Below are 12770 nucleotides of genomic sequence, written 5' to 3' on the forward strand. Positions count from 1 at the left end.
TCCACTTCCTCCGCTTCTTCCGCGTTTGAACGGTTTAAATATGCGATACTCGATCTCGTGCTCCTATCTGATTCTTCAATGAGAAGCAAAGGTAGTGCGGGATGGTGGTCTATATATATATATATATATATATTTCTTTTCTTCGGGCCAACTCTAAACAAGCAGCTCAATCTTATCTCTCCTTCTCTTAAGTGCGCTTAAACAATCCAGAGTGAGATTCCTCCTATTGTTTCCCTATCGAGAAGCTTACGCTTGACTCTACATCGCTGAGAGGAAATGGTGGGTGCGTATATACCAGTGTCGCAAATGTCGATGTGTATCGCTTTGCCCAGTGCTTGGGTACGCTTCGGTATGGGGTTAAACATTGTATGGTCACTCCATGTCTGAATTGTTACAGCGACTGTGCTTTGCAACGCTATTTCGCCTCGAGCGAAACGGTAAAACACAGGTGCGCCACGGAGCGAGAAGCAAGCATTTCCAGCTGAACCGACAAGGCTGCAGTCGAGGAAATAGATTCTCTGCAGGAGGCGATAGGGCTGCTATCTCTGGAGATCTCTATGTGTATATACGCAGCGCAAGTTGCCACAACGTTCCTTTCCATGTATAGCCGCGTAAGACTAATGACACCAACAACGGGCTTCTTAAGACTCGTGTTTGGGAAGTTGCGTCGTTGCATGTCGTGATGGCAAGAAAGAAAATATTTTAAATACATAAATAAAACGGGAAACTTTCCTCACCCTGGAGTGATATCGCTATCCTAGATAACAATGTATCTAGGATAGTACTGCAGCATGTCGATCACATAGATGTCGCGAGCCTCTGGTAAGTAAATTCGAGGGTAATGCCACGTCCTCAAATTTAATGGCTATATTTGCGTACGTGTCCATTAATTATGACTCCGTGTACAATCAGCTCAGATGGTACAGCGACGACCCCGGTAAGACACAGTTCGATCGTCTGTCCAAGACGAATTTTGCGTTAAACTGCAAAGCTTTCGTTTTCATATGCTGCAGTACTGTTTCGCATAGAAATTCGCTTTTCCCGTTCCACTCGGTCCTGTGATGGCCTTGTAGCAGTTTGAAACATTAATATATTATAAAACGAAACAAATTCAGCTGTTAGTGGGCATGAGTATCGGGCGAAAGAAATCGGCCTGTAACCTGTAAGCATTATTAGATATCCAAGGTCACCAACCGACGTAACCGTGCGCTTTTTGAAATTAATTACCCCGTTCCTTCTCTCTGTCACGCGACTTTTGAAGCCACTTGCCGAGCCTTACCGTGTTCGATGGGGCTCAAGATTTCTTCATCACCACTAGGAGCAAGATCGTCGACCTGGCCGACAGTCGATGGCAGCGCCCAGTCAGATTTGTTCTCTTCTTCTGCATAAGAAAAAAATAAAAGAACGTAAGAACTTGCGGAAAGCAACGATCGAAACAACATAATCGTTCACCACACGACTGCAAGGCCATAATACATTGCCAAAACGAGACAAAGATGTCACAGCATGATGAAAACTTGAATTTCTAAACACTGAGCAAACAAAGAAACAAAAAATCCTCAATACGGAGCCAACGTTTTGACAAGGGGGCATGTCTCCGTCAAGGCCCTGACGAAGATATGTCCCGTTCTCGACATCTTTGTTCGACCATTGTAGATTAAGGTATTGTCAGTCTCCCAACTAGCTATGCAAAGTGATCACAGTATCGACTCCTACGATCTCATCGGCAGGAATTCAAGTTCCGGCGAAGATAAAGAGTTATTAATCAACTATATATCGTAATCGGAGGCAACAACGAAGAGGAATGGTGGAGGAGACTGGCAGTCACATTACATGTTTATGACAAAGGACAATGCCAGGTAAACAATGACGTTCGTAGCCGTTTATACAATGTCTGATGGTCCCACTGCAGGTACTTTTCCTCGTGACACTTCCGCTAAAGCCTCACGCAACTCCGCAGCGGCATTTTCTCTTCCTTATTTCTACGAAAGGCCTCCGGCACTCATGAATATCGCATTAGAAGGTGTGGACAGCCGCTTCCATCTCGCTTTCTTCTGCGCAGTTCGACCGCCACAGATTCCTCTGGGCACTTCCTTACGGCGCGTCGATTCGCCTTCTTTCGTCGCTCCACTTCGAGAAGCCACACGCACGCGCGTTCCTCCGAGTTAGCGCCAACGAGCTGTATCAAAACGAGCCGCAAAACGTCTCAGCTAGTGGAGGAGGTGCGAGAGTCACGCGCGTTTTGAGCAACCGAACGACGACGCGGTCATCACGAAGCACGCGCCCCACATACTGTAAGACAAACCTCTGGGTTGAAAAGTAACAAAAGTGGAACTGCGCATCATCGACGGAAGTGCAAAGCGGCCGCGCGGGCGAAAGACGTTTAACGAGTGCGGTAGCCGACAAAGAAAGACGCGCGGCCGCGCGCTCCCCGGCGAAAGTGAGAATGCGCCCCAGACACGGACCGTAATTGAGAGCATGCAGAGCGCGTGCGTGCAGGTATGTCCGCCGGTTCTAACAAGCCGAGCACGTCGCGCACACGTCGTCATCGGAATCGGAAGCGCCGACCGAGCGCGCGCTTGCATTGCAAATGACCACGGCTCGTTCGACTGCGCACGCAAACGCCAAGTAAAGGCAGCGGCTCTCTCTTATATGGGATCCGTCAGGCAAGGCGCCCGCGCGCTGACGCCCCATTTATGTGCGCGAGGAAGCGCTCGTTTGCGCGCGTACTTCCGAGCATCTCAGCAAGCCAAATGAGAGACGACTTGAACAGGCCGCTCGGCTCGCGCGCTCGCTGACCGTTAGAACAGCGACAGCGGTTATCAATCCCTGATATAAGCGCCGCGCGTTCAAGCTGGGTATCTTGCAGAAGAACAGGCGCGGCTGCCGAAGCCGCCGCCGCCGTACCACGCTGTAAATACTCGAGTTCGCCGTTGTGAGGCGGGCATTTAGCATGCATCGAGATAACGGGGCTCGTCCCGCGTTGCCTTTCTGCGCTGCCTCTCCGTATTTTTATTTTACTGCCACGCAGAAGCGGCCGTCACATGAGCATAACGGAGCCCCCTCGCACGACCTTGGGTCCCCGTCGCCGTTTCCGCGCATGCTGAGCAAGATGCGGAGGACGAGAGCCGAATTACGGGCGTCAGTTTTTAAACGGCGACCGGCGCACGCGGCAAGCAAACAGATACATCGCTTGCGCCAAGCGGCGCGCCGTGTGTTTCATGAAACTTCGAGTGGTCTGGCCAAGAGGAGGCTACAGAAAGCGCACGCGGACGGCCCAACCAACTTCTTGGCCGGTGAAGCGGGAGAACCGACGAACAGAGGAAGCTCGTTCGTGCACCACATCTGGGAAGGGGCGAGGGACTTGGAACATATGTATATACGCATACAGTATATCCACACAACCAACCCGAGGGGAGGGACCGTGACGCGTTCTGGCTAAAAACTGCGTCTCGATCGACCTTCTTACCTATACGCAGCCTCTCTTATCCCGTTCTCCTCTCTCGGTATATATCTAGTCGCAAGGACAAGCGACGGCGTTCTGGAAAGGCTGTACCACCGATCGACCGCTATTTCGCGGATTTAAGTATCAGTTGGAACACGTCCGCGCTCCATACTATACAGCGAGTTGGCCGTGCGCCGTTTCGAAACGCGGCGGCGGCGGCGGCCATTTTCGCAAGGCCATTAGGAAGATTGCGGGGCGTTGTTTTCTTCGTCGCATTTCCTCCGCCTTCTCCTGTATACCCTCGTTGCCGAAGGCCTCGAACGCGAGCCCTCACTATGACAAGGATGCGAAGTTTGCATTTTCTGGTTGGAACAGTAGCTGGTATTAAACGAGGAAACGGGACTCAAAACGTGCGTTCAATGCGAAAAAAAAAAATAAGTGGATCTATAGATTTCCAAGTTTTTTTAAAGCAAAACACTGCCACAGCGTCGATGCCATCTTATGCGTGCTGGCTGGTACATTTTGCTGATAACAGATGTGCGGCACGGTCCCATTTGCGAGGCGGAAGAACGGCGAATCGAGACTCGGCGCAAGTCTGTGATTTTCTCCCGCGCGTGGCGCTACTAGCGTTGCGCCAGAGAGTAAACAATCGGAGCTAAACATAGAATCGATATTGCGTTGAGCGCTATATAATGGACTGGTAAGGGATGCATGCATCTGGCAGGCCCGAAAGACGTTAACCTCAATACGTTGGATGACCGCGGCATACATTACGACACGACTTAGCTTCCGCGCATAACACGAAACACACACAAAAAAAGCAATGATGCAACAAAAAGCGAAACGAAGTGATGAAATCATGGCGGTTGCTCCCTCCCCCCCCCCCCCCCCCCACCCCCTCCCAGAGTGGGTTGCGCGAGGTCATTGATGAACAACGACAGCATCAACATCCGACCCGTCGTGGTATCTTAATACCTGCTACTTCATAAGTGTTACCTATCATTATTGCCCAGATTAATTAAACCTTTCACAAGGTCATGCAACCATTCTTCGCCCTTCTCCTTGTGTCATATTTCCACTGTAGCCTTTGATCTGGAGAAACAGCGTTGTCGAGGCATCATTGTTGAATCCTCGCAGAATAAGGCACTTGATTGATTACGCTCCATGAACTCGATGAACAAGAAGGAAGGATTTGCACAGTATACGCGCGTCAAAAAGACCCCCCCCCCCCCCCCCTCCTCTTCATTTTTGTAAAAAAAAAAAAAAAAAAAAACATACTGTCCAAAACAAGAAATTCCGGACAGCTTTGTAAATACCTGTGAGCGTCATCGGTGTCGCTAGGTTTGTATTCGCGTCATTTTGGCCGTTATAAGTATATCCAAAGTTTGAGAGCTATAGGAATAATGAACTTCTTGCTTCGGCAGTAGCCAGTACACTGTTAGTGCCATTGTAGCACAGCAACAGACTCCAACGCCCGTCTTTCATTCTCATTTTCTCTTCCTTCTTTTTTTTTTCTTTCGTACAGATTTCTCCTGCACAAGCAATCTTTACACTGCTTTCAGCACGCACAGGTACGGACGCGTGCACAAAGTGAATAAACCTCACGTTACCCGGCCTTCGCTGCAGCGACAATGGCCGCACAGAGCACGGGAAGCTGTAGAGCAACACTTGGCGTGAGCAACTTTCGCCGCGCTGCTGCCAGGGCTCAGCCGATGGAAGCGAGTATCGCGGCCAGTCGAACCATTTCGCGCCGTAACGGACTCTTCGCAAAGAGCGTAACGAGCGAATTGCATAAACAACGCCGGGGGTATCCGCCCATAAACCTCAATCGAATGGCCCAACCCACGCGGTTCAAGAGGACGCCCAACGGGTGGCTCGCTACCCGCTAATTCGGAAAAAGGAAAGACAAAGATAAAAGAAAGAAGACGAATAAGAAGAATGCGCGCGCATGCAACGCAATCGGCCGTGGGCCGGCAGCGTGTTCCGTATGAGAGCTCGCCTTTGTAACAACCTACCCACGCCACGCTGCTGCTCCGCCTCGGTTTCCCCATTGTCTTCTTCTGCCTTGGCGCATTCGCTCTCCTTGGAGCAGCAAACTTCCGGGACCTCCATGGCGCAGCGATGCCACGCTGTGTTGCTGGCTCAGATCACGTGATCGCGCATGTCACGGGACTAGACACAGGCGAGCAGTGTGACAGTGACTACGAACTCCGCGCAGCAGTCCAGTGTCGTTCACCACGGCGCACTCTTTAGGAACACGTAGAAGTCTGCAGATGCCTGCTCACGACGACGCGACCGGGGAACTGAGAAATTCACCCCTCAATGCACGCAGGCTACAAAGCCAAGTATACGGCCATAAACGACTTCGCGCATTCACACTCGGAAAACGTTGCGGCAAGAACGCTTACGATGAAGAGGAAAAGAGAACACTAGATGTCTTGTAGACGATTATATTTGACAACTTGGCTGCGGTCGACCGCACGCGTTTGCTTCAAGATGGGAGCGCAGAGACGAGCGAATAAGTCCAGCGAGTGTCCTTAAGCTGCTCTCCAGGCACCCAGGTGATCAAGTACGGGAAGGTAAATGCTCGTTGGGAAGCTTCAGAGGAGAGGCATTGTGTAATCCAGGCGCTCGAGCCGAAGAATGAGCCGGCGCGCTGCGAGGCGTCAGCGCTCGTCCAGGCGCCTGTGGAGACCTCCAATCGAGGCTAATTGTGCGGGAAGTTGCCGAGCTCGCTCATCCGGCGAAGAGACGTTTGTTGCCCGCGCAAGACGACAGTCGCTCCTTTCCCCTGCGCGCAAATGCCACACCACTAGTAGCACCAGCTCGCACACACACACACACACACACTCACGTCGGAGGAAGGTCAAGGGTCCCACAGGCACCACAACAATCCGAGGAGCCTCGGTTGTTACAAGCAGCGCGGGGCTCGGAGCTACGAAACCGTTCGCGCAACACGTGATCACGGCGGAAGGAAGCAGCGGAGCCGCGGCGACAAACGTCGTCGACGCAGCAGCGACGTCCTCGCGTCGCGCGCCAGCGAGTCCGTGCGGTGGCCGGCCGGTCGACAAATGGCAGGAGAGAGCACTGCCAGCGACCGCGCTGCGGAAGCGACCAAAACTCAAGCAACGACTGACGAAGATGTAGGCCAAGATTCCGAGCAGCGGCGGCAAAAAAGCACCGCCCTCTTCTCTCTCTCGTCTTTTTTCTTCTTTTTCTCTCTTCCTCTTCCCCGCTTCTTGTTCTGAACACGCGAAAGAGAAAGGACCTTCCTCCGAGTAGTTGGAGAGTGTACATGTGCTTTTTTTCTTGCTTTTATTTCTTCGATTCTTGTCGGCTTTCCCCTCGAAAGGAGCGGCGAACGTTATGCATGGAGGACGAGAGAGGAGTGCGAGGAGTAACAGCAGGGAGAAAAAAGAAAGGAGAAGAAGGCCTCCGGTTTTGCTCCCAAAACACCGACAGTCTTGTTTCTGCGGTGACTCTCCTTCGAGTTCGCTTACGCCAGCTCGAAAAACGTGGCGTGTGCGCGTACTCTCGCGACAAGAACGGTTATAGCCAAAGGAGGACGACGAGGGTAAGAGAACAAGCAGCACGTGTGTCGCTGCCGCATAACTCGGTGTGCCTTTGTCTTCCGTCCATCAATCCACAGTGACTGTTAAAGCAAGGAACGCGGCGCAGCTGGGGGTGGAGAATCCTTTGAACGCCGGAAGGAGGCAAAGCTACGAGAAGAGGAGCAATCCGTGCCAAACGTGCCGAGATACATTTCTTTTTTCTCGAGGCTGATCAATCGCCGATTGTGAGCAGAATTGATCGCTCGGAGATGAATCTGCAAGTTGTGATCGTAAAAGAGCCAATGCGAGAGTATACTGCCTTCACGCCATCTTTAACGGCGTTACTTTTAAAACTGCCATCCGTAGCAGCGGAGAGAGCCGACTCCTCCCAAGTTGCACAGAATTTCACGGCACAACAGGGAAGCGGCTTTGTTCCGGATGAGAACAAAGCCGTTTTCTTGTTGCGGACGTCTATGACGACGCCATCCCTCCTGAGGGCCTCGGACGGAACATCCGCAAGCAGTATTGCGAGCGAACTCTGGGCGCAACGTGCTCGGTATTCAGGGAGCATCGTTACATCCATCTCTGATGTTGGAAGTTTCTACAACTGGGTTCAAGCCATGCGAGTAGTGGAAGAGGATTAAGGTCTTAAGACTCATTAGCAAGGCGAACCTTTCACAATGTCTTCCGGCTTCATTCACGCCGTATCGGTATAGTATATCTACGGGGCGGTATACAGAGAGAGAGAGAGAGAGAGAGGAAGCCTTAGCTCAGGAATTCGAAGAAATGCGGCCGCGTGTACTTCTCGCTTTCCAATTTTCTAGATCGTTGATAAGACGCTTCTTTCGCTCTGTCGAGAACAGAGGTGAGCTCTTTTTTATGACGCCCTTCAACGCACGAGAAGCAGGCGGCGTTCCGCCGTGCGGCCGATAATACGTGCAGCGTCTATATACTGGTCCAGCACATCAAAAACCCATGTTCAACCCAAAGAACGGTGCGAGTTCTGCTCGGTCGCGCTAATTCTTATCTCCACACGTCGCCGGCATACGAGGAGGCCATAAAATTCGGTCGCTCCACGCACGGTCGTTCCTACTTCTTCCTCGTTTCTCCAGAATTGAGTTCCTTTCAATATGAGGCGGAAGACGTGGGCTGTTCAGTCGCTGTTCTTTCGAGACGAAAAGAACAAAATGACACGGCACGCGCCAGTGGAAACCCAACCATGTGAACGCGCGGAAGCGCTACAGAGGCCTTCGTACGCAATGAAACCCGCCTAGGTCGACGGAAGTGACGGTCGCTCGTTGTTCACCACTTTGGTGAAGAATAAAAAGAAAGCACATATCTACGGCGAACAGTAAGTAACTTGACATACAACGAGGAGCGAGCTGTTTTTGTTAATGTAGACCCGAGACGACAGCTAAGAGAGAGGCAACAGTTAAGAGCGATAAAGAGAGAGAACTTTCTCTCTCTTTATCTTCAGGTATCTGAATTTCTCACGTTTCCCTGTCGACAAGAAACACTACAGGCTGCGGCGAACGCAGCATCGAGTGTTTGCCAACAAAATTTAGTCGAATGACGCTCTTTTGCGGGCAGTCCATTGTGCGTGTAAGGGGAGAGGCAGCCCACTTCCGCCGCAGCGAGGAATCAAATCTAAGTCTGCTGCAGCGAACACGTACTTGCGTTAGTTCTGGGCGGTTACATTGAAAGTCACAATGTAGGTTCGCAAAGCGACTCTGTTCACTCGCGCTATAAGCGCAAACTTACTCCTCCGTTTCCTTCACATGCGTCAGCAAACCTCTTTCGTTGGCTTCCTCTCGTTAAGTGTGTCGTTCGAGCCCTTCAACATAAACGGCGCGGCATTCGCACGGCGAATCATGAGCTTCAATGGCAAACACAAACAGGAGCCCAGTAAACTTAAAGCGCATTTACTCCTCCCGCTCCCACATCTTCACGTCCAGCTTTACATTACATCTTTAAATTCCGTACTTGTGCTTCGCTTTGACTTCCGTGCTGATTGTGAGTGGAAGCAGATCGATAGCAATACTTCGGTAAATGCCAGACTGCGCGCCTGCGGCGGGTCTGAGTAAGTGCCTTACGAACTCGAACAGGTGAAAGTGACTTTGGGTTCGTTGTGTGCATGTCTCTGGGACGTTGCAGTCGGTAGCGGAGGTGTGCGCTATACGATACACCTTCAACACACACACGTCAGCGCACAGAGAGTGACCGGTGCCGCTGTGCCTCAGGCGTCCATCGCGTAGCTCCAAGGCCTCACCGAAACGGCAAACAACGCTATACGAACGTAAAGCTCGTCGAGCGCTCACGAGGGGGCGCTCTGGGCGGCTGTGCGTTGGCTGAGCGCAGAAATCGGGGTTACCGAAACGCGCGGTCCCATGGCGAGCGAGCGGTACGAAGCCTTTGATCGAGTGCGACCGTCACTGTCAAGCATGTAAGAATTAAGTCGGTCATGCCGGCTTGCGCCGAAAGGTTCGGTGCTCTTTTAACCAATCGGAAGAGAAAAGAACGATAGGCCCGCGGCTAATGATTGATAGCTTCAATCTTAAATTCTGGAGCGGATTAGCTACCAGGCGCTGCAGCGGTGCCTGCAGGGATTCCAGCAGGGGCTACCTTTGCTGCCGCTCAGCGGATTAACTTAAGCGGCGTGCTCACGCATGCGTGCTGCTGAGATTACAGGGATGGCAGCTGTTCGTTATGAGATTAGGATTTCGCTAGCGTGGACATCACAGGTGGACCGCAAGGAGAAAAAGAACGTCAGAACGATCCCATCCGCACCTCAGCTATAGCCGGAGAAAGTGAAAAACATGCGCCTGACTGTCTCGATTCTCAACTTGGCCTCTACCGGCATTCTCTAAAAGACGGCTTAAGACATTGACAATGCAACTCTCAAGCTGTCGGGACTGTTCATATCGGCCTATCGAAAGCCGAGACGGCCTAATGAAGGGCATTGAAAGAGATTACGAAACACTTCGGACTGACAGCATGCACGACGGCTCTTTACACCGACGTTCATTGAAATAAACACAAAGACTCAGCGCGTGAGCAACATCGTGCTGGGATATACGTCACTGCACGGCTCATAAAGCGTCGGTATTCACTGTAATTCTGAAAAACAAGGACGACATGAGTGTCATAACGCGTCCCATGCCGTCCCTAATATTGTGGTAAAGTTCGTGTCAGCCTATGCTAACACACTTTCTTCGAAAACGGGCGTATTCGTAATCGCAGTCAACTCGACACCGCTGCTCCCTTTTGCACACAAGCGCACATAGTGCTTCGCTATACTATAGTTGAAACAGCCGGCCACTTATCACGCAGGAAAACAATGCCAGAGGTTGTCAATTCCGTGGTCTCACTCTAACCTAGATCTACCGTCGCAATCTAGAAGTGCATTAGCAGTCTTGTATATGTACGCCATTATAGCACTTTCTCGTCCGTAAAACTGAAATATGAGCGATATACTGCACGCGCTACGGACAAGCGCGAGAACTGACCTACTTGTAGAGCGGCGGCCCCAGCCGTGAAAACCATTCGAGCAAGAAGATATTGAAAACGGGAAATAAAAACTGACAGTTTCGCGCGTCCAAGAGGCAGTAGATATTGGGGGACGTTTGGAGGAAATATATAGAAATAGGCAGAACTGTGAACTGGAAGGCTTGATACGGAAACCGACAGGGCGACAATTGCTTTGCTTCTAACTATAATCTACACTTGTTAAGGAAACTGAAATCAGCGCTCGTGTTCTCGCCTGCTGATTTTATTTTTATTTTTAAACTTCACTCGCTTCCTTTAGTATCTTCAGGAGCTCAATTAAGGTAACCGTTGGAATGAAGAGCAATCGGATAATATTGAAGTGAGGAAAATAGAACTCGGGGTGCGCAACATCTGATTAGTAGCGACAATCTCATCGCGTCTTCCGACACATTCATTCAAATGCGGTTTGTCGCCGACGTTGTCCATACAGAAAGCTTCTCAGCACTCATTTCTCCTACATAAAACCTAAGACTGGAACGATCTACCCAACTACATCGACTGCATGCGACGACAGACCACACCTATTTTAGAATTGCCATCGAAATGTATCATTCTTCATGAATAGTTTGCAGGATCACTCACGGCCCACCCGTCATGTAATGCCCTGCGGGGGGAGCTTGAGGTGGAATAAACAAATAAACAAATGAACACCATGTTGTTTTTCAGCACTTTTATGCTAAGTAGATAAAGGGCACAGAAATGCTTTCTTTATGTTATTTCATTTCAATTGGTCAATATACTTGATTCGTGCGCGTACGCAGCGCTCAGGCCAAGCGGCAAGCCATTAGGCACACATTCATATCATCATCATCATCAGCAGCAGCAGCAGCAGCAGCAGCAGCAGCAGAGCAGCATCCTATATTTATGTCCACTGCAGGGCGAAGGCTGCGATCTCCCATTACCCCTGTCTTGCAGTAACTGATTCCAACTTGCGCCTGCAAATTCCCTAACTTCATCACCTCACCTAGTTTTCTGCCGTCCTCGACTGCGCTTCCCTTCTCCCATAGCACAACCTCTAATATACATGAGCAGATTTCCCACCACAAACAGGTACAGCAGGATCGAGGAGGCTAAGCTGCACTCAATTAGGTATCGCGTTGCTATCTGAAACACGCGCATTAACTTATGGGGTCAAATGGTGTGAAATAGTCATCGGTCTAGACTCCGTAGGCCACCATCCCCGTAGCGTTACTTAAAGAATTCGAATACCGACTACACTTTTTTTTCAGAGATTCACTGATATGCTTCTTCCTTCCTGGTACTTGTATTGCAGACAAGGGACGAAATAAGCATTTGCAGGTATACGGGCCGCAGCAGTGGTAAATTCGAGTGTTCTATAAGCATGCTCTTTGTGGTATTGGTTTTCTCGGCCGCCTTTTATTAGAGCGACGACGGACACGAAATGACCACAATTACCTAGATTACCTGCCGTAGCCAGACGGCGTCAATGGCATGCCGCGTGCAATGAAGCAAAGAAAAAAAAAAACAGAGACGGGGCCGCGGAGACGACCAAAATTGCATTTGTAAGCACTTCTATATAGTATACCTATATAGTATAAGCACTTCTATATATACCGCACGCAAACCTACATTTGGTTAAAATTCCAGACGAAGGATGTTAAACCTCCCCATATTTCCTTTCTTTCTTTTTGTTTGTTTCTTGTTCTTAGTTTTGTTTGAATGTTTTTTCTTCCCAACGCCATATTTTTCTCACAAAAAAAAAAAAAAAAAATTGGGCGTCGCCCGGGCTACCTTTCCGCTCGCGTTTTGTGAAGCGGCCCTCGAATCTTAAAACCACGACGGACAAAAGCGGCGACGGCGGCGGCGGCGGCGGCGGCGGACAGAAAGATTGCGCCAACTTTACGCAACCTCGTGCGAAAAAGATAAAAGAAGAAGAAGAAACACTGGAACGGACAACGGCGGCAACCGGCACGGATTCCGGGATGCGCGGCCGCTCTCCGTCACACGAGGCCCACGGAGGAAGATGCAGGGAACACCGGCCGGCGCGGACGAGGTCTCGAGCTCAGCTAGCAACCGAGCGGGCAGCCAAGCGTGACTCAAGGACGTCCAATCGCTTAACGCGGCGGCTATCCCCGATGACTCTCCGAAGGTGGAGGGAAATGGGCCCCCACCGAGGAAAGGCTTCTCCGGTCCACTGGCCCCGAACGAAACCCAGAGAACCGATCAGCCGAGGCGAACCTCTCTCTCTTCTTGCCTCTTCTTGCTCG

The 12770-nt window shown here is 50.8% G+C and overlaps 1 protein-coding gene across 1 annotated transcript in view; it reads right to left on the reverse strand.

Annotated features, from left to right (window-relative positions):
• LOC119442424 (uncharacterized) overlaps positions 1-12770 on the reverse strand; it is a 204871-nt gene that overhangs the window by 17911 nt on the left and 174190 nt on the right. The window contains 1 exon segment of the mRNA XM_037707301.2: positions 1280-1381. Coding sequence (XP_037563229.2) covers positions 1280-1381 — 102 coding nt within the window.

Source organism: Dermacentor silvarum, chromosome 2 (genome assembly GCF_013339745.2).
Source record: "Dermacentor silvarum isolate Dsil-2018 chromosome 2, BIME_Dsil_1.4, whole genome shotgun sequence".
Classification (NCBI taxonomy): Eukaryota; Metazoa; Arthropoda; class Arachnida; order Ixodida; family Ixodidae; genus Dermacentor; species Dermacentor silvarum.